General features: G+C 41.2%; 1 protein-coding gene across 1 annotated transcript in view; it reads left to right on the forward strand.

Moving 5' to 3' along the window:
- The window catches only part of LOC139204796 (proprotein convertase subtilisin/kexin type 4-like), a 150,145-nt gene that overhangs the window by 23,138 nt on the left and 103,727 nt on the right, over positions 1-23,280 (forward strand). The window contains exons 3-5 of the mRNA XM_070834796.1: positions 1,893-1,974; positions 7,191-7,294; positions 12,022-12,127. Coding sequence (XP_070690897.1) covers positions 1,893-1,974; positions 7,191-7,294; positions 12,022-12,127 — 292 coding nt within the window. The remainder of the gene's footprint in view (positions 1-1,892; positions 1,975-7,190; positions 7,295-12,021; positions 12,128-23,280) is intronic.

Here is a 23,280-nt window from a genome sequence, read left to right on the forward strand (position 1 = left end):
ATTTTCAGGTTTAATTAATTTGCATTAATATGTTGACATGCCGCAATGTTCAAAAAACACCACCCCAAACTCTTGTACATAGACTGTATAAAAAAAAGTGGGCGTAGCTTCTGGGTCTGAAAAGTGAAGCCAATGTGGAAGTGCCTTAAACCTGCAGTTTTCCTAATGGCCAGCAGGGGGCAACTCCACTGGCTCCAAAAAGAAGGCAGATTGTATGGCAGTTTATGAAAAAGTACTTTACTTCTAATGGGTTTATGGTCTCTGTTGCTGGTTTCAAGTCTGATTCAATACCGCATGAACTTGGGTGAAAAAACCTCAGGGCACAAACCAATGGGTGATGCCACTGTGGCTACATCCACTTCTTTTATACAACCTATGCCCCCGCATAGGCGCTGCCGTCTCTGAATGGGAGCAACATTAGCTGAGCAACATGCAAACAACAAAACAACATAAAACAGTTGTGTCGTGCAGTCGTTGTGGGGACATTTCCATCACAAGTCCATTAAAAGTAAAGTGAACGGGCTGGATCTTCACTCCTTCAGACCGGAGGAGGACATGAAGGCTTATGTGGGTTTTTGCAGCCAACAACAACTCAACGCGTGCTCTGCTTGTACTTTCAACATCTCATTACTGGTGGTAGCGTTAGTGAGATAACGGCAATTGCAGGCAGCAAGGTGGATTCAGGTCTCCAGTGGGTGGGACTGTCAGCCTGCTGAAGTACTGCAGGAGATCACATGTTCAAAAGATCCCTGCATGTGATGTCACAAGTGGGACCAAATCTAAACTGAGCGTTTTCAAACACATCTGGCAAAAGATGGAGCAGGAGAAAAAGAGAGATGATGGCCTTTTCTCATAGTTTGACGGCTCTAGACACAGTGGGGACACATTTATGCTGAAAAGTCATTAAAAAGTGCATAATATATCCCCATTCGTCTACAATTGCCACGATATGTCTAGTATAGCGTTGCATGTATGTTCAGTCGTTTAATATCACACATGGAGCGTTCTCAGCTCTAACAGCCCCCCCTTTACCCCACATCCATCCTCCATGGGTAGTTTAGACCAGCTCTTGTTAATTGAGTCTAATTGAAGAACATGAAGGGGGAATAAAGCAAGCAGGCTTTTAGGACATAAAAGACTGCAACCGCCTCTCAATAGTATTTATTTTCAACCTCTTCCACTCTGATTTAAGTGTACGAGGACAATAGTGGTCTGACACTGATATGTGTGTGTGTGTGTGTTTGTGTGTGTGTGTGTGTGTGATCTGCTGTTTGATTTAGTGCACCCACCTTCACAAGGATCAGCCTCTTATCAGATCAAAGCTGCAAGAAGCGGCCTATGAAAGAAAACGTGTGTGCGTGCGTGTGTGTGTGTGTGTGTGCTGTGGAGGACAGAGGTGTAGGTGAGGCGGGGGTGTTTTCGTTTGCTTTTAACCCAGGACAATGGGACCGCAAAGGAGAGTGCCAGCGAGTACTCTTTGAACTAATGAAGAGGAAACCTTTTACTCTCCTCCATGAAGATACCCAACTCTCCCCGTGCTATGGATTTTCCCTCTCTTTCAAAGTGGAATGAAACAGAACAGAACAAAATATTTCATTTGCGCCGTGCTTCTCACTGTTTTTGCTTTTATCCTCATAAATCCACAATCCTGCACAAAAAGCTGAACAAAGCAAAAATAAGACTTCAGAGAAAGCTGATGATTATTAGAGCTGTAGTTCATGTCCACTGGGTGAGCCAAGGTGTGGACTTATGAAAGTGAAGTGAATGCAAATCAGATTTTGTTTTTACAACAAACTAAAAGTAAGAAATCTTAGTGATTGATTGATTGTCACCATTGTTTCATTTTCATATTGTCCTTAAAGTGATGCATTACTGTGTGTTGTGATTTCCAGGTTCACCGGGTGCAGAGGCAGCACAGTCATTATAGAGACAAACGGGTTCCTGTGATGGGACAGGACCACAGTACCACTCACAGTAAGCTTTGAGTAATATACTTCTATACAGTGCAAAGATTTTACTATAAAGCAACTTCACTTTGTGTTGCCTGACCTACAGTGGTTTAAAGCCCAGATTATTTATCTCTAACATGAATTATTTATTACCAATTAAAAAAAACAAAAAAACAATCACAGTTAAAGGTCAGTGGAAATAGGCATGTATACTCTTACACTTTTAAATGTTTTTTAGTGTAACAAATAAACTGGCTAGCAGGACATCATCATCAGGAAAGTGTGGTTTAGTCCAGTTAGCCTCAGAGTGGCCTGGCAACATAATCAAACAACTCCACAATTATTTTGAAATATTTTTTTTCCCCAAGAGTGTCATTAATCGAAAACCAATTTCCATTGTTGCATAAACAAAGTATTTAACAGTGTAAATGGAGTCAATACAATCAAATTGTATTAAAATAAATCTAAATGGGAAAGGACGGGGACAAAATATAAAATGAAGTAAACAAGTAAATACAATAAAATAATAGAAAGACGGATAAACGTGGATTTCAAAAACATAACATTTGGTTGTGTAAACATTCTTCTTGTTTATATGTAACTTTAGACAATAAAATCGTAAAGAAAGAGAAAATATACATGTCTTTGAAGAACAAGAACTAGTTTTTTGGGGTCTTTCCATTTAAAATACATTATTTTAACAGAACATTTCTCTGTGGAAAATGACAGCTGATGTCTGACCAAATATTGTGGTTAGGTTACAGCTGTAAAACAGATGTGTCAGCTATTCAGTTTTATTTCTACAAACTGTGCAGTTGACACCAACATCAGCAAATTCAAATATTGCTGTGCATGGAAGTACTGACATTGTGGTTTTTCAACTGAGCTGCTCTCATTTCAGCGTAGTGAGAAGAGCGCAGAGGAACAAGCTATTTCTCACATGAAATTCTCAAATGGAAAAAAACTGTTCTGCTCCATCACGGTTTCAGGGCCTTTAGCTTTTCACTTCACTACAGTGATGTAGGAGGGTACACCAGGCTGTGTCAGTGCACGGTGACATCATTGCTGGGTGTCGCACATGAATAGACTCGTCAATGCTCGATTCGTACATCCTGCCTGATCAGTACTGCGCATGTGCACACTCACCAGAAAGGAAAAGGAAGCGAGATGGCTCAGCTGTTAGTAACTTCCATCATCAGCACAGAGAGAGAAATTCTGTTTCAGAAATAGCACACTATTCAGCAATAAAAATGCACATAAGGTACATAAATATTATAAATAAAATATCAAAAGACCACTGCATAAGAATATTCCAAAAAAACAACAGAAAAATACACATATTATATTCACACAAGTATGTTGAATGATAGTATAACGAATAGTATGAGATTTGGGACGAAGCGACCGTCAGGGGAAAATCTTCAGATGCATTCAGAATGATGATGCACATGAACACAGAGAAAGAGAGAGACAAAAATGAAGATCTAGCGAATGAATTATCATGAACCCACAGGTTTTGTATTTACCAGGAAATAGCAAGTAGGCGTAATTATAATATTATCATGTCAATGTTGTACTCTTGGTCAGCTTGGCAAAGGAACAGTTATAATTAACGGAATTATTCATGGCTGCCTTACCTTGTACTGGAGTTAATTCTTGTCAACACTTATTTTACTCTCTCATCAGTCGATTGTATTATTGATTTCTTGTGTTTGTGTGTGCGCGGATGCATTTTGTTGCACTCAGCTATGTGGTACAAGTCTCGGCCGTATCGTTGTGTAAAGAGGATACTTCTCTCACTTATGACTGCCTCCATTTTGTAATGTTTTGTTGACGCTGTCTGACAATGAGCCCAGGCACAGAAAGGACAATATACTAACTAATTACAAATTCCCAACTATCCAACTAAATGACCATATCTTACCTATATATGAACACTTGACTGGCCTGAATTAATGTTAAAACATTTTCCGATGTACACTAACTTCACATAATCCTTTTTTCAGCAGCTGAATGTTAATCCTCCAAATCAGAGGTAGCTTTCATATCAACTTTGGTTTTATAAGTGAGCGAGAAAGCATTTACTATCAAGGGTTACAGAAATGACTGAGATGTATTTAAATATATGGTTTTATATGCATAGAATTCTTGCTTAAAGGCTTTCTTGAGTACATGTATGTGTTTATCATGTATGTTTCTCTAAATGCCTTTGAAGCATAATTTTGACCTTCATGCCAGTGAATTTCTCTGATGAAACCAGCAGAATAACTGCAGGGATTGGTCTGCTGGTCCAGTCATACGTATCATACGTGTGTATTACGTCTTATCATACGTGTGTATTTGGAAGTGGTGGGTGTGTTTGTGCAAGAATGCGCTGGCTCACGTCCTGCTGCGGTGAGCTCCTGCCGTCTCTCTCATTGTGTGTTGCCATCTGCACCGTGTCGCTCAGCCTCGGCTCCGGTAGATGATATGGGAGCGAAATAGGGAGATGAAAAAGCAACGATATGGCGGACAGGATGAGCAGTGCAGTTGTGTGTTTATTCACATACAGAGAGAGAGAGAGATAGAAAAAGAGTGCACATTTTGACCAATATCAACTTTTGAAGTCTAATGCGTCTTACTAGTGCTTTTAATTTGAAGCTGCCAATGTTCAGTGTTGTGTGCCAGAATTAAATATCTCAAATATGACCATTTTCATGCCAAAAACAATTTCTTGGCAGGCTGCAAAAGCCTCATTATGGCACTCTAAAGACTCTATTAACGCCCAGGACACTATGGGTGTAATGGTACACAAACTTTACGGTTTAGTATATTCTCTGTAGGGCAGAGGGAAATAAAATAAAATAGAAATAAAGATAAACGCAGAATTGTGGCTTATGTGTCGTAGTGCTTACTGTAAAAGACCGTAAGGCACTCATATAGTTAATAAGTACAAAATATACACATAGATAATAATAAATAAAATAAATGTCACTATGCCAGTAATTCTCCATTGTATTAATTAACACCAATTAACACATTGTATCTTTGTTTAATCTGCATGTAACCTGTTAATTAGTGAGTTCTAGAGGTGCTGGTGTTTTTTAGCTAGCTGCTTCATGCCTATGCCAAACTAAGATTATCATCTCCTGGCTTTAGCACCATGTTTAGTGCGCAGACTGAGACCGTTATCTGTCTATTGTCTATTAGTCTATTGTTTGTTTTAATCAGTGGCCTTGTCCAGACTGTATTCAGGCTAATTGGGTTGGATACTTTCTTAGATGTATTCACACTGATACCTGAGCGTGCTCAGCAGCAGATCTGAGCATGTGATGCATCATAATCACCACGGGAGAAAATATTTTAGGAAATCAAAGCCTATAAGAATAATTACGCTATTAAAAGAAAATCATTTTTCAGAATGTGGGTGATTCACTGGTATTAATTTGGTTAGAAAAGTATTATCCTCTGCCTGTCTGTTGCTGAGTTAGCAGCAGACTTATGTTACTGTTGGCACAGGAGGTGAAAATATTCCTATAAATGAGTGAATGGATGTCGCGATCAAGTTTTATTAGCCCCAGCCCTGATTCAGGTCCTTTAATATTGGATATCTGCTGATAGCGAGTTCAGTCGATACTTATGTTTACCTAAATGTTGATTAAATATGTATCTGACGTGTCGTCTTATCTCATTTTTCATGGTCCAAATACTGAAGCCTCTGACTCAAAACTGTGAAGTTCATAAAGTTATATAGATTATAGATATGATACAAATGAAACTGTATATTTTATTTTAATTAACGTTAATTAGTGACAGCTAATACCATCTGCCATTTATTATTTTAACCAGTGAAATGATGATCAATATTGGCTAAAAAAGTGTCCTAAGTACAACAAATATGAAGCTGCTAGCTGAATGTTTTTTACACTGCTCTTTGCATATGAGGAAGAGTGTTGGAGCCAGAGTTAAGTTGCTTGCACCAGTACGCCCAGATCATTTTTTCACATTCTCACACATTTATTGTGCTTATTGTGCTGGCACTGTAGGCCGTCATAAAGGAGAGCAGCGCTGCAACCTGTGCAGGTTTAGGTGAACGGAAAGGATCAGCATTTGATTGGCTTTGTGTTCAGTTGATTTAAAATATCACTGGAATGGACTGGATCCCAGTCTTTAGGGTCGGATTTGAAGGCTTTCTACAAATGATTTTGGAAGTGGGTTTTGCCACTTTTTTGTCATTTTGCTGCTTTTTTTCAACCAAAGCCACCTATTAACTAAATTGCATCGTGCTGCTGGTGTTCATGTTCTCTCTCTGTCAGAGTCTGTTCATTTTGGATTGGATCTAATTATCCTTGGTTACTGTAGTTCGGATTGGGTCAGGTTTGGGTAGGTCTGTTTAGGATCAATTCCAAATGGTTTGGTCATGCAATAAGCAATGCGGACACATGTTTTTTTTCTACTCCACTGTTATTTGTCCAGTGTCGCTTTACCTTACAGGAAACCATAACACCCCTCACACTCTGTGTAAATGACATCAGAGACTCCTCCAGCGAAGGCTACTCATTGCTGTCAGCCATACTCACGGCACTTTGTGCAGAAGTTCTACATCTGAAGGCTAATTGTAGAGTTTATCTGCACACATGCTAAGACCTAAGCCTAATTGAAGTGTAGAAGTCTGATGTCTCAGTAATTACTTATTAAGAGGAAATACTGAGCCACAGAATGTTGCATACTGAATCGAGTGGTTCGGGACCAATACATGTACCATTACACCCCTAATTAATACTAATGCTTTATCAGTCGGTTCAGAAAAGGGGCTTCTCCTATTAACAACTAGTGTGATGTTAATTAATTTTGCAACACATACAGTATATTACAACATGACACAACAGACATTACAAGAAACTCATTCATATTAATCAAATGTAAAAAGAGGAGTGAATGGCAGTGAGTGAATATGTGAAGAGAGTGGCGAGTGTACCATGTAGCTGGAGAGAAAGGTGGAGGCCTTGATGAGCTGATAGCACATCGACAGATAGCGAGCCAAGCTGTGCCGCAGTAATGAGATGCTAATCATATGCTAATGATATGGTAATCCTCCAGCAGTATTCTACCTCACCAGAGAGAAGGGGAATCTGGGAGGCCTTTCGCCATTGGTTGGAGACCAGGGACTTCCTGAAGTCAGAGTTCAAAACAAGAAAAAAGAAAAAAAGAAATCACACATGTACACACACATACACACATTATGGGTCTGTGTGCTTGCAGGTTCCCAGAGGAGAGAGCCTGCAACTGACAAGCAGCCTGAGGAGAATACGAGTGACCAGTCCTTCACCTTCAATGACCCGTTGTGGCCCATGCAGTGGGAGCTGGTGGGTGTAATTGTGTGTGTGTGTGTGTGTGTTTGTGTTTATGTGTGTTCATTAGCCATATCTGGAAGCTTCCTCTCTCTCTGCTCTCAGCTCTTGTCCTCATGGTGAAGGATGTTCCTCTGACAGGCATAAGTCAGGCAGGCTTTCATGTGTGACTGGAGCGAGACACGTTGGCAGATTATGGAGAAGGAAAGAGAGACACAGAGAGAGAGAGAGGGAGACACAGAGAGAGAGAGAGGGAGAGAGAGGGGGGGAGAGAGGGGGAGAGGAGGAAGAGGTTGTCCATGTTGAACTGAGACAGATGTCGGGGATTGATGACGCTCAGAACAACACACAGACTGTGCTGCAATAAGACAAGCTCATCCCTTCAGCAGAATCATGCTCACGTGGTTTGACCAGCATGTTTGTGAGGAACCACAGCTGCACAAAAACATTGTGTTTGGATATTAAAATGTGATACTTGTTACTGTACAGTACTAGCGCAAAATATCAACTTCAGTCCAGACTGTTCAGTAGCTGCATTTACAGCCTTCTTGCGCCTAAAAATCGGAATAAGAACAATCCAGAATAAAAATGACTCAAATCAGCACCTTGATCAAAATGAACTGGTTCATTTTGAAATAAATAACCACCCCCTCCGTCATTCTTCTGTGCAATCTCTGCCAATTTTCTGAGTGATATCTTTCTCAGAACGGTCTTTGAATAAGAGATAATTACTCATTTTGTGGAGGTAAACTGTAGGCTCATCCCGAAGATTGCTTTGATAAAACAGCTAAAACAAAATTCAGTTCAAATGTTGACTCAAAAGCACAACAGTGAACTGAATTACGACACCAACACCAAAACAATCCTTCTCTTGATACCTAGCTTTTTGAAATGTAAACATGCGTCGTCTTCTTTTTTTTGTAACAAAACCGTTTTCGTGTAAGAAATGGAGCTAGACCAGTAAATCCCCAGGCTGATACATTGGCTGACATTAAGTCATCAGTGCATGTTGGCCAACAGTGCATAAAATGCCACTGTAAGATAATTTAGAAACCGTGTCAACATTACATTGTTTGTCCATCGGAGCACACTGGCAAGCTTATTTTTCATGTGTAAAAAGTCCAGCTCAGTACGGTCAGAATTCTATCTAATCTAATTGAAGAATGAGTAAAGAAGAGTATTTTGTTGTGCATGTATTCATTCCAGCTTTTGGTGCTTCACGTATTTTGGTTCATCAGTACCGTGAAAGTTTGACACCCAGCCCCACTAATAAGAACACTTGATGATCAACCCCTGTCCATTTTCACAAGAGGTGTCTGACATTGCAGCCAGTCTTGCTGATTGCTTATTTGAGGCATGTGAACAAACAACTGTTCAAATAATTTGATTTATTTTAGTTTGGATTGACATGATTCGTTACATAATTTGGCCACTATGTCTGGTTCACACAAAAGCGTTACAGGCTTCAATAATTCGTACATTGATTACTTTCAGTAGCATAATTTTAGCCTTTATTTATTTCCAAGTATCTTGACATACACATTCACATAGCAGGGTGGTGGGGCTCAGCCAATTGAAACAGCGGATGTTCTTGATTGACATGCGAGGGTGTAAACTGACAGAGCCAGGAGGAGGAGAGGCGGGGTCAGAGATTCACCACCGCAGCCGGCAACAGATTGATTGACACCTCAGCTCTTGGGGCAAGATGGAGGGGTGAGAGTCAGGATGGGGGCGGAGGGTGGTAGAGAAACGGAGATGGAGGAAGGGAGGAGAAGTGTGTGTGTGTGCGTGTGCGTAAGGTTTGGGTGGTGATGCGGATGTGAAAGAAAAACCTGACACAGCTTTCTATGTGAATGTAATTTGTCGCAAATAATCACTGCTCTCAATTTTAAAAGTTTTTTGACAAGACTGTTTATGAAACACAGAACATTAACATACCATCAGCTTATATGATACAGCTCACCCCAACTGTATAGCTTCATTACATAAACTGAACAATAGAACATAATCATCATTAACTCAGTAATCAAAAATGTAAAGCCTTTAAGGTCTCTTTCTTCCTCTCTCTCTCTCTCTCTCCCTCTCTCTCTCCATCTATCTCTCTGCTATCATTCTGTTATGTTTAATCAGCCTCTGGTGGATGTGGATATTGATTGAGGGTCAGTAATCTGCTCAGGGTTGGTAGCCTGCCAGGACCAGACATGTGTATGTTTGTGTGTGTGTGTGTGTGTGCGTGTGCATGTGTGTGCTAGCCTACTGTGTATGTTTGCTAAAAGCTGGTGTGTAGATCATAGGTGAGCAGTGTACACACACAGACACACACAAGGCAAGTGGACTCCATTGTATCTTTGCTTAGGCTGAGTCCACCTCCTCCAGAGGTGCTTGTTCAAATCTGCTAAAATCCATACAGCATCCTGGACGTGTGTGTGTGTGTGTGTGTGTGTGTGTGTGTGTGTGTGTGTGTGTGTGTGTGTGTGTGTGTGTGTGTGTGTGTGTGTGTGTGTGTGTGTGTGTGTGTGTGTGTGCGTGTGTGTGCGCGTGTGTGTGTGTGTGTGCGTGCGTGCGTGCGTGCGTGCGTGCGTGCGTGCGTGCGTGCGTGCGTGCGCGTGTGCGTGCGTGTGCGCGTGTGCTAGCGAGACAGGATTGTGTTCCAGTGCTTTAGAAAATGATTAAGATTCTGTGCACTATTCTTCCTTTCTTTATGTGTGTGTGTGTGAGAGTGTGAATCTTGTGTGCTGGCTATTACTTCATAACTCCGTGTGTGTTTGTGTGTATGTGGTTATGTGTGTGAAGTGAGTCAGCGTTCAAGATTCCCCTCTGTGGACTTATCCAAGTTCACAAAGGTGTGTGTGTGTGTGTGTGCGCGCTCTCCCCAGGCCTGTAGGGGCAGTACTGAGTATGAACTGTAACTCTCGGACACCTGCAGGTTTAGTCATGATTTAAAACATGACCAACGGTGGACCCCCAAAATGTCTCCTGTTGGCTTGCTGGTCCATTCTGGGTGAACGTGTAAAGACTCAGGTCCACTGTTAAATAGGTGCCAAAGCACACACACATGCACACACACACACACACACACTTACATACTCACCCTACTCCCTACTGAGCCATATTCTTTCTCATTGTGCTCTCTATTCCTCTCTTTTTCACCCCTTCTCTTCATCATGATAACAACAACAGAGTTGAAGCCTCTTGAAGCACTCACTTTGAATATCAAATTGGTTGTGTGTGTGTGTGTGTGTGTGTCTGTGTGAGTGTGTGTGTGAGAGTTTGGAGCAGCAGCTGACATTTTTGGTTAGACAGCTTGTTCATTACCTTTTTTGGTGTCTGTCATCATTGTTTTTAGTTTATAGTTTGAGTGCCTGTGAGCACGTTTGTGCAAATGTACCATTTCAAGTTGTATATTTAAAGTGCTTGTGTGTTATTAGATTTGTATAAAGATGTTTGTGTTTTCTAGTGAATTTATGCAGTTTGTGGGGCCACTGAGGCTCATGGGAGTTGCAGCGATGGCTCTTCTGGCTCACCATGCTGGGGTTGTTTCTGTGTGTGTGTGTGTGTGTGTGTGTTTGTATGTGAGTGGATTTGTGGTTTCAGCTGCAAGGATGAAAGATCTGTCTCTATGACGTGCTCATGAACTCTCTGGGCTCCTTACGTGCTCGCTCAACACACTGTGCGTGTACTCAGACACAAGGATGTGCATGCATTATCTCACATTAACACACAACCCATCATCTTCCAGTAAATATGTCCATTCATGCACACATAGCAAAGACTCTGCAGAAAGTATATACACATATAGTATGTAGAGCTCAAGATAATAACATGAGTGGACAATAATGCACAATGTGGTTCTGACTGGAAATAGTTATCAGTATCAGATGCTGATATTCATTATCATGCATTGTTTTTGAAACCAAAATGAAAAAAGTAATTGTTATGTGTGGAATAATTTTGTTATTCTATATACAAACATATTAATATTAATAGCCTTCTGAATACTATTGTTACGGCACTATGTAAGGTTCCCTGCAATGAACATGCTGGATAGGATGAGTGTAGTAGATACAGTAGATGACTAAGTGTACAAGATATTTGTAAATTTATGATGATAAAAGGAGTTCAACAGGTGCTTTGAAAGAATTACCAGCATTGTCTCCTTTATTGGCAAAAGCGTACTTGTGCCAGCAAGTGCTGTCATCATTAACACGGCTAAATTGTAGGCTAAACACATTCAATCATTTCAAAGACAGAGAAATGTTCATAACATTACCATAATTGTCCAATTTTCAAGTGCAGAAAGAAGAAGAATTCACAGCACATCTTATCAATATTCTCTTTTACTATCAGCACAGCTAAGGTTCTATTTATGCAGAGGTGGCATAGTGAAGTAATGTTATGTAACTTCATGTCTGGACTGCAAACTCAGGATTCAAGCATGCAATTCAAGCCTGAGCGGCCGGGCAGGTGACTGGCTTGGGTGGTAATCGTGAGCAGAAATCTGCAGGAGCATCTAGAGGGCAGGTGAGGAACGGTAGATATGGAACAAAGGGAACATAAGAAATACATGACACACGGTCAAATTCAAAGACACTAAATAGTTTCCAATGAAAATGCTCCGGTATCCAAAGAGGTCTTGAAATTTAGCGATACATTTTGGTTGATGTTTAACGAGAAGCCACTCATTGCAGTAGTCCTTCTCGAGTTGTCATGATAATGTTATGTGTGTCTGTGTGTGTGTGTAGTTTGCACAGGGAGCCTACAACTCCAGTGAGTTTGACCTGAATGTGATGCCGGTTTGGAGCAACAACATCACCGGTAATGGAGTGGTGGTCAGCATCATTGATGATGGTGAGTCTAACCTTCACTGCAACACATGCTCACACACACTTATTTTCAGGCTGGATCTTTGAAAGTGCTACTCAGGTACATAAAAACTGTAGATTGATACAAATGTGGCTGCTAAACAGGAAGATATTAGTTTATATCAGGAGTCATGCTTTGGGTTTTTTCTGGGTGTGCACTAGCTGTTGGTTTCATTTTAACCTTATTTTTACGTAATACAATAAGACCACGAGAAGACAAGAAAATTTGTGTTAAATACATTTATTTGAAAATTCAGTTTTCTTTTTATGCAAGGGTTTGAAACCGGCTGAGGTGCGCGCTATCCAAAAAGATTTTAGACTGTTCAAGTTTGGTGTGATGAAGCTGAACTCTGGCCCTCAGTGGAGAGGGTGAATGATTTATGTTGTTGCCCCCCTGCGCCGCCACCACCACCACCGTCATCTTCGTCTCAGTCACGCCACAATGAGAATTCATTTCTCTCTGATTGCTGGGATATCTGGCAACAAGGGAAATGAGAGAGCGGCATCTTATGGGCTCATTCATCAAGAACTAATTGAAGCCTCACTAGTCTCAAGTGCTGATAGAGCTGGAGTAGTGTTGGGGTGTGATGTTGTGCATGTGTGTGTCAAAGTGTTCATGTGACGCTTTTTTGGGTTTTTTTTTTTTAACATCTAAGTGGCTTTGACTTGGCAGTATGTGTGTGACACTGAAAATATCCTTTAAAAGTGTCATCATTCTAAGAAATAGCATCTTTGTGTGTGTGTGTTTCGTCCACTTGTGTCCATTTGCATCCGTTTGCATGTGTTGATTCTTTCGTCATTGTCTGTTTTTGATGAAAGATGGTGGATTGCTTTAGACAGAAGGCCTTCCCTTTGCTCTCCTTCGCTCTGCATACAGACAGCTACTCCGTGTGTGTGTGTGTGTGTGTTGGTATTGGTGGCGAGGGGTGGAGGGTGGATACAGAATGAGCAAGCGAGAGAGAAAGAGAAAGAAATTAAATAGAGGAAGGATATAGAGGGAAATGTCAGGAGAAAGCAAGAGCAAAAAGGATTCAGAGAGGGGGTGAGTGTGTGTGTTAATGTATTTATGTGTGCATGTATGTGTGTGTATGAGACAGAGAGTATTAGACTTGCACCACTGAATCTCCTCTCCTCTGAGGCTATTGTACTCTGCTCCACCTCTCTGTATTGATTCCACCGGGCAAGAGCTCCCTCACTCATTCTCCTTCTCGCTCCGTCTCTTTCTTTCTCTTTCTCTCATTTTCTTGGTCTTTTCCTTTTCTTTCTTTCCTGTTCTCTCTTTGTTAACTAGGAGGTGACTTCTTCGTCTGGCCACCCTTCTTTTTTTTCCTTTCCTTTCCCTCCCTCTCTCTCTTTCTCTCTCTCTCTCCGTCTCTTCCTCCCTGTCTGCCTCCCCCTCGGACAGTCTGCCTCTCACAGCTGAAGGATCATGTACACACTCACCTTTAGCCACCTTTCAATCGATGCCTATTGATTTTGATATCACAATGAAATAAATTATTTTTCTTTGAGTGAAAGCGCCCCCACCTCCCCCCTCCTCCTCCACCCTCCTCCTCCAGCCCTCAATCCAATCCCTCTGTTTTAGAGGTAATGTAATTGGCATCTGAGGCTGCTCCTCTGCAAATGTGGAATCGCGTTCACTGTGCCACCTTCAATTTGTATGTCGGCTTTGCTTAGATATTTGTATCTAATTTTCATTAGATGTATTTGCATTAGATTTATTTTGCCACTGTACTTCGGCAAGACCCTTAAAAAAACACTGCTCACTAAAATCAGGGGCTGTGCATGAACTTTGCATATGCCTATTTCTATTCATAAAATCAGATTTATCAATTGCTTCTCCTGTTTGAGGCTGTGTGCACATTCATAACCACTTCTTACCGTGTGTACCAACACACCACTAGTGGTGCTCAAGTGTGCAAGAGAACAATCACAGGTAAACACACACAGCTGTCAACCAGGTACATAACCGTTTGATTGTCAACCTCCGTTCCAAGAGGGGCAGATTAATGTGGAACAGATCATCATCATTGTTCTCTGAGTGAATGTGTGTGTACACATGCATTTTGTCCAACGCACGGATTTAGAATTTACTGTTTGATGATTTGATAAATTATGCTTTAGGATAATTTCAGTAAAAAACTGTCACATATAGTGTACACCTACACAAACAGTAGTCATTAGGCTGTCGTCCACTGGTTATGACCAGTGAGTGGCTTAAGGATACAGATTAATCAGTGAAATGACATCCACCCTCCACCCACCTTGTCCCATGACAGCCCCACAGTGTCCCTGTCACCCTGCTATCAACACTGCCCTCGGTCCCTCCTGGCCTGCCGGCCCAAGAGCACCCCGGTATCGATCCGCGCTTTTACCATTGTCATTACATGTCATTGGTACACAGAGAGACACAGGACACAAATTAGACTGAGAAAGGAGGTAGAGGGATGGATGGTAGGACAGAGAGAAAGAAAGAAAGAAAGAAAGAAAGAAAAGTGGGGGAAGCCAAGAAGGCTGAGCATTGTCAAAGATAACTGAATGAGCTGAGTTAGTAGAGATTCCTATAATGCAGGACTGTTTTATGTCACACTATATTGCAAATTCTGTTCTTTGCAGTATTGCATTATTATGTAGGACACATGCATGTAAACATCAATTTGAGCCAATCCTGTCATCTCTTTACAGCACTCTGCAGCAGATGTACACATTGTACCATAATCTTTTTTATGTAGGAATTATAGTTAGTTGAAGAATGTGGGCTTTTATATTTGTAGCTTGAAAGCAGTCCAGTGAAGAAATAATGTGGGCCCAATATAGATGGAGAGCTGCATTTATGTTGGCGTACTGTATGTGTTTATCTGTTGATGTAGGATGCGTGATAAAACATTTTATGGCTGATTCTGAAGGCTTACGTAGCTGCTGTAAGAGGTAGAGCTGTATTTTTGATATTCTACAGCCTCAGCTGATGGACTTAATGAGGTGTGTCAATACAGCATGAAAAGCATTTACTCTACTGTCTACTCACGCTGTGTGTCACAGTTGTACTGAGTGTGTCAGAGTCCTACAGAAACCTTGCATTTCTCAAAAGTCAATTACGATAATGAATATATATTTTTAGAACTGAACTCTACATTTTAATTGGTTTTGTCGGTTTGCATATTATAATCGAAGGTGTCATGATACAGTACATGGTCTGTACCTGGGAAGCTGTCATTCGAGGGCTTTGGTGAACATTTCCAGTATTACAGTATTCAAAATGTTAGACGTTTAAAACACCATATTCTGCAGTGATTTCTAAAGAGGTGGTGTTTTGCTTTTGATTGATTTATACTGAAGCAAATGGTATAGTATGCTATGCTACTAATATGTTAGTGATTCCAGAGGAAGCTCATACTGAGTGACTTCTGTCATGTTACTTAGCATCTGAGGCACACTGGGTTTTCCCCTTCAAACAAAATGGGACATATTTGTTCTAATCACCGGGCATTTGAAAAAATGTTGCACACAAACCACCGAACTAACAGCCAGCTGCTGTTGAGATGCTTCTTTGCACAAAATAGGCTAATAAGATGATTATCATGATTACCTTTTACCACCAAGCAACAAAGTCCTTGACAAGTAGCTAAACAAAGTGGCTGCCAAGCAACACTGGAGTAGATGAGCGTAATTTCTGCCTATTAGAGTTCAAATTTATTTTTACATATTCTCTTCTTTGAAAAGTTGGTCACAGTTGATGTTTTGTGTTTTATCCTCACGGCGGTTATCAGGCTGATGCTTTCAACAGAGAGAGAGCCAGGGTTGGTAACTGTGTAATAAGAGGAAACCTCATGTTTACAATGTGTGTGTCTCTGTATTTTTACATAAGTCTCTATCTATCTAATATGCGTTTGTGTGCCCACGGTGTGTATGCATCCATGCATTAAGTCAGGCTCCTGGCTGAAGTCCAAAGAGTGTCAGAAGTCTGCACGTGCATGTGTGTGCGGGGCTGTTTGGTAGAAATGACACTGGCCGGCTATGTAAAAGTGTGTCTGACAGGGGCAGCGACGGAGTCAGCGTTTTTTTCCTTCCCTCCTCGCCCCCCACTGTTCAATCCATCCAGCTGCTGTCACCACAGGGGAGCAGACAATCTATCAAGGCATCGGGATGCATTCTCCTCACCTGCGCCGCGCCTTTAATGAACAGCCAACATGATCCCGGCTGACAAGCAGGAAATGGATGTAATAAAGATTGTTTCTGCATGCTCTTTGCATCCCTGATAAATCACCTCGCTGTGCAACAGATACGGGAGCCACATGGAAATTTGATTTCACACGGCAAGGGGGAGAAAGAAGAGAGCAGTGGGGGAAAAAAAGAGCTGCTAGTGGCAGGGTCACTCTATTTTATTCCCCTTTTTTCTCCAGCAGAGCGGTGGAGCAAGGTGTGTGGGGGTTGAATGGAAGGACTGTTGTTTTTTTTTTTCCTTTTTTTTTCCCTTTGGCTCTTACTTAGCCCACCAATGCTCTGTTAAGCATGGAACATGCCTCTGTGCCTGTGAGTCTATAAACAATAACAGACGACGTGTGCAGACGTTGGCATAGTTGTCTGTCATCATATTTGGACGTAACATTAATGTGTGCACTAGGGGGCAGGGCTGCATTTACCAAAACCAGAATACTCAAGAAATAAAGAAGAAACTAGAGAATGGAAACCTATTTTCACAGAGAAAAGAAAACAAATAAAAATGAATAAATAAATAAGATAAACTTCTCAATGTCTCTGAGTATCCGTCCCTGCTGAAACAGAGTTTGATGCACAGGGCCACAAATATACACAATGTGTAGAGTTTGTCTCTGCACAACGGTCCTCTACAAACTACGATATTTCAGAAACCCCATCTATGTTTACATGTATCTTCATAGAAATATAGTCTCACTGTCCACTACATAATTCAGTGTTCCCATTCTGTATATACACACACGTCTCCAATCCATTCATACACAGCAAAAATCTCCTTTTTATAAAGTTATATATGTCTGTAATTAGAGTATGTCGACAAAGTCTTATTTTTTAATACAAAAAGTAAAAACATGCCAGTGCATTATTAAACCCCATCTCTGATTTCTTTAATTCTTTTTTTTTTCATTTAATCCATCGCAGTGACATTCCTTATTCTTTTTTGTTTCAAGATTCGACAATTAATATGATTTCAGCTGGAAACTATTTGAAATGTTATGACTAATATACAGTTTACAAAGATAACGGGGGCAGATTTACCACTCAAAATTCTTAGTAATATTTCAAACAACTGATCCTTTTAAACAATTTTAGATGAGAAAGAACTACACAGACAATGTGTGAACTGTGTAGTAACCTGTAACCCGAGAAACTACTGTAGTTTGGCTTTGGAGTAACATGCTGCGTTGCAGGTTTGCAGGATATGTTAACATTTTACATTAGAGTAGATAAGCACACAGTTCAGCGTGTTCTTTACACTTTTGCGTAATTTTTGATTTTGGAGCAGCTTACAAATGATGAAAAGCAAAAAATGATTTGATGTGATGGAGAGTTTTCCAGTGTAGCACATACTGTACACTCATATAACCCACATGATGAGTCTCCAGCCCAGGTAGCAAACTGAGAAAATAGTGTCTTACATGCAGTAACATATAAGCATGAAGCCTTCTGCAACACGTCCACTCAAAGAAACACTATAAGACCAACAACACACCAGCAAACATTCACCCACATGGCCTACTGTCCAAACCCACTTTAGAAATCTTCTTAACAAAAAGCATTTATATTGTAAAGTACAGGGAGAATGAGAGAAGGAGGGGGGGGGCAAGAATAATGATTAGAGCTGGGGAGAAATAATAGTGAGGGAGGCAGGACAAATACATGGGGAATGGAATATAGGAGAATAAAGGGAGAGTGAGATTGAGATAGGGAGAGGACGGGAGAGGGAAGAGTGAGATAGGAAGGGGGGGGATGCAGATATGGGGGTGGGTGGGTAATTTATGATTTAATCTAATGCAGTCTGGACCTGCTGTAAGTCACACAGACCTCAGCTGGGAAGGCGAGGGAGGGAGAGATGGAGAAATCAAGAGAGAGACATTAACCTTTCCTTGAAGCGAGTGTGGAGCTGTTTTATCTGACCACCATCCACCCCTGTAAACCTTTTCTCCTCTCCACGTCTACTTCCCGCTTCTCCCGACTTTACCAACTGCTTCTCTAGGGCTGAATTTCCAAATGTGTTACGTAATCATGACCAACTTTGATTCCTCTGAGTTAAAATAAGCATCTCAAAATAAATGTGTGTAAATTTGATCACATCGTATCATTGATACAAAACTCTAGTGATTGAATTAAGATTTTTCTCACATTGCTCTAAACACCAGGATTAAGACCATAGACTATATATAGTAAACTAAAAGTGAAGCCAGAATAACTCGATCGCCCCGTGGTGACTGGCTGCAGTGTAGGTCATAAACCCTGCCCCTCCATGATAGGGTCACAAAGATGTTTCCCAAACATGGATTCTTATTCTTAGTTCTTATCACACTGATGTATGTATATTGTGATTGACAGCTGATCTTAACCTGCGATTGAGTCGGACAAGTGTGTGGGCTGGACCTCAATACTGTGTTTCCGGCCTCAGTCATTACTGCACAGACTCTTGCTCCAAATGGTGTCACCAGTGCAAGATGGCAGTGAAAATAATTTGTACAGTGGGAGGAAGTGGAGACGTGCTGTCCATCTTTATATACAACCCGTTGGCTTGATGCATAAAACTTGGTGTGTGCCGGTAACGTGCAAGAGCCTCATTACCACTCCTATAGTTCACCATAAATGGATGCAGAAATATCCTGAAACATCCGTTTTCTTATTGATACACCGCTGATGTGAAAAACAGCAGAGAAGAAAAGCGAATTTTAACCGTTTGTATCACATTGTTAATCATCATCACGGTGATGTCATCTCAATCATCATTGTTAAACGGCAGAATGCTGATCCGCCGATGAGCGCCCGTATTCAAGCAGACCTCACAAAGTGCTTCACAATTCAGGGTAAAATTAAAAGATCAGTTACTAGGAAACTCTGAGTAAAACCCGATGAAATTATAATTATAATCATAAATAATTTAGATTAAAGGCTGAATCTGTAAGTTATTTTAGAAGCACTTTTATTCTATTGGTTGACAGTCTCCCAACAGTAATCTCTATATGAAATAGTTTGACATAAAGAATAAAAAGATCCTGGTGTCACAGGACTGTAATTAATCTGTTTCACTTGGACTGAGTGAAATGATGATGTAGGCCTGTCTGCCTACACACCTGCCTACCTGCATGCACTCTGCCCATCAACTCATTGTTCATGACCAGAGTCTTCCACAAGGCTAGAGTAAAAAAAAAAAAGCACACATCCACTGAGCCGAAGGATGAGGGAGAGCTGCAGTTCTCATATTTGTCAAATCTGTGAGCCATGAGAGGCTCTCAAAACATATGTTACATTCGTGATGCTTGTTTTTATATGATTGGGACATTGAACTTAGTAGTTTATCTGTTAGACTGAAACACTATGAGAGGCTGTCAAACAGTGGCTGTGTACAGAGTGAAAGAGGGACCCAGCGTCAATCACTGTATCATCAGTCATGTTCGTCAAGTAGTGTGTTCATGTGTTGTGGGAGAGTGGCTTTGGAGGGAAACCTGATGGGAAGGATTTTGCTTCGGTTGGATCCTTTCAAAACGTTCAAGTGTCTAAATGATTTTAGAGACCGTAGTTTAGATTTTGTAGACACCAAGAGCAATATTTTCTCACCTTATATTTCATGTCCACCTTATCATTTCACCTAAAGCTATTTCAGCTAAAACCATGTGTGAGGTGTGCACACTCTCACAGCACTTTCGTCTTTTATGAATACCAGTTTATGTGTGGGAAAAGGCATACGTGTGATTTCTGTGCATACACATATTTTACATCTGGCCCCACATGCTGGGTTACGTATTCTGCATAGAAAGTGATGCATACATATCTGCCTACACGTCCGATGTGTTGGAACAGTAGAAGACTAGAATAAGAAACTCAGAAGGAACTCAAACTTCATCAACAGAGTAAAGCCCTAGGAAAAAGCTGTCAGAAAACCACCCACACGGCTTGACTGACAACTTATGGCTGGGTAGTGCAGAGTGAAAGCACCAAAGATGGAGAGAAACTAAATAACAAAATGAGAAATCCATGGATTACAAAATTTCATATCAGCAGAACCTGTATGTTTTTTTTGACACACTCGGTATGAGGTAACAAACAGTCGATCTGCAACATAAGCCTCCCCAGCAATCAGTTGTTGCCCTTGGCATTGCCGTCGGCATTAAAGGTTGTTTTTGTACTTCTTGAAAACTAAAATAAAATCTTGGTTTGATTTTCTGAGACCACACATGCGTCACATATAAATATACTGTACAACTTTTTGGACCCTGAAAATGAGTTTGTGTTGCTGCAAAGGGCAGAAAATATTGGAGGGTGACTGTAACTTGACTCAGTAGGGAGGCTCGTAATCAGCTGTGTTTGAGTGGAATATCACAATCAGTATCATCAATAATTGGTTGCTGCCACTGGCATTGCTGCTGGCATTATAGATGCTTTCTTGAAAAAAAATCTGATCTCAGTTGCAATATGTTTGATCACACATAGTGTGTCTGCGGTACAGCGGACAGTCAAATGATGGAGTAAGGAGTAAACTTTACTGTACTTATGATGAACACAACAAGTTTATATGTAGATGAAAATCTTTATTGATGCTGTCCTCCCTTAACAGTCCCCAAAATGGGGTTGTTTTTGATTTAATTCAAAGCGGGATTTCTCCCACTGATATCGCTTATTGATATAGAGTAACATCAGTTTCCATTTCACCATGTCTCATTACCACATAGGAGACGGTCTCAGTGAAATCGCTGTGACAGAGAGGGAGAGACAATCACAGCCAGGAGTGGGTTTGCAGTGGAAATGCTTTACTAGGTGTTTTTGGAAAGGAAAATAGTACCGAGCTTTTCTTCCACTTCCTTAATGTTGTCCTCACAATCAACAGTCTACACCGGCACCAGAAACACGTAGAAGAACATACAGGCAGCCCATGCCGACCAATCACAGGTCTTATGGTCCCCACATGGCGTCTACATATCTCTGCAGACCATTAATTCGCTAAATCGGAGGTGCACTGTTTTTAGTAGATATTATAAGTAACAGGAGAGGTGAAGTGATTTGGGTGAATATGGGAGCTCAGAGGAAAAGCCATTCAGCAACGTCTGGGCACTGCCCATTGCTGGTAGGACCCTGACTACAAATCATCCTCTGTACCAAGGATGCCAGGAAGGAGAACAAAATACACACAAAACTCAGACATGCCGTTCACACCGATGGAGAAGCAACAAGAGCTGTGAAAAGAGGATCAAGGAGTTAATTGCAGACAGGATGTGATAAAAGAGCAGTTAAGAACAAACAGAGCCAACAGTGGCTGAGCCTGGTTTTACTTCTGGCCTACCTTTATAAGCCTTGTCACAGCAGGTGTAGCACAACAGTTTGTTTTCAGGAAAGCCTGTCCCTGTCAGTCACAGGTAGTCCAGATGCTTTTCGCACTCTTTGGCATGGTTGCAAGAAAAGACCAATCGCTGCTCTCCAAAACATTAGCAAATCAGAGAGATGCCAGGGTAGTGGGCTGCTCCAGCGCCTACTAGCAGAGTGCAACTCTTGTGTCTGCATCAATAATCTCTCTCCAGAGAGCCATTTGCCTGGATAAATATTGGTTTTGCTTTGGCCCCTGTAATGGCCCCCTGTGCAGGCTGTGGGGCCTGTAAGTGACGTTGTCTGTCACGCCGTTGGCAGGCTGGCGTGGGAGTCGGTGGCACATTGTGGGGTCTCTCCAACGCTCATTTGAATTCGCTCGTCCCAAATCACGCCACTACACTCACCGACTACACACTTCCACACTCCACTCACACACTACTCCCACTACCTGTTTGCGTGCCGGCGCTCTCATTTGCATGAAATAAGATGGAAATGGAGCCCTTATTTATGCCAACAGAAATGGAGTGTGTTATTAAGGGCACTATTGTGCAAAAGAGACGGTGGCGGTAAGAATACATTACAGAGGCTATTTCTGGAGTGGCTCGAGTCACACAGAGGGTAATGCTTTACAGGTCCCTGATGACTTCTACGGTCTGGGCGCCAACACTGGATGAGCTGTGTGTATGTCCATGTGCATTTTGTATGTGAATGTGTGTATTTTTGTTTATGTTTGTGTTTGATTGTTTGTGTCTGTGTGTATTTACCCACAATACCTATACGTGTCTGTGTGTGTGTGTGTGTGTGTCTGTGTGTGTGTGTATGCGGCTATGTACTTGCTCACGCCTGCTAAATATGATTCTAGGAGATGATCATTTGTATATTGCCTGGTGATGGATGGGTTTCCTGTGATTGACAGGTCTCCATTCATACAGGCTTCATTGTGAGTCTGTTTGTGTTGTGTAGGCTGGGCAGGAGGGATGTAGAGCTCCATTTCTGTCAGTCAGGCATTGATACAGTGGTTCGAAGCATTCAGTGGGTCATTTCTGTTTTATAAAAAGCTAAAATGCGAAGAGGAAAAGGGTCTAAAGGGAGCTGTTGCCCATTATTTTGTTCTATTTACTTGTGCACCGATATCTGGGCAGCAGTTTGTGAAGTGTTATGATGGTTTAAAAAAAACTGAGGTGCTTGTTTTTTCGCCTGTAGGTGCAGCATTGTCACATATTCTGTTTATAAATTATATATTCTTGTTAATTATTGTGCTCTTCATCACATTTTACAAGGGTTGAATACTGGAAATTAAGATCCAGATATTTCCTGTGATTTTCTTTAAAATCACCTTCCAGCTTGCTGGAACCCAGAATTTCTGGCACATGTGTGAATGTCTGTCTGCCTGTTAGTGTTCTTTATATATACCGAACCACACAACTGTTGTAGGTATAGTCCAACCTTGAAATAACGTTATTACGATAACATAACTGGATCAACTTTTTATCGTCCATTTATTTTTTGTGCTAAAATTGCAGCCCACTGTTAAAGCTCTGTGGTTGATGGATTTTCCTTATCTGCCACTTCACACAGGTCTGGTTCAAGGCCTTTGAATCT

This window comes from Pempheris klunzingeri, chromosome 8 (assembly GCF_042242105.1).
Source record: "Pempheris klunzingeri isolate RE-2024b chromosome 8, fPemKlu1.hap1, whole genome shotgun sequence".
Classification (NCBI taxonomy): Eukaryota; Metazoa; Chordata; class Actinopteri; order Acropomatiformes; family Pempheridae; genus Pempheris; species Pempheris klunzingeri.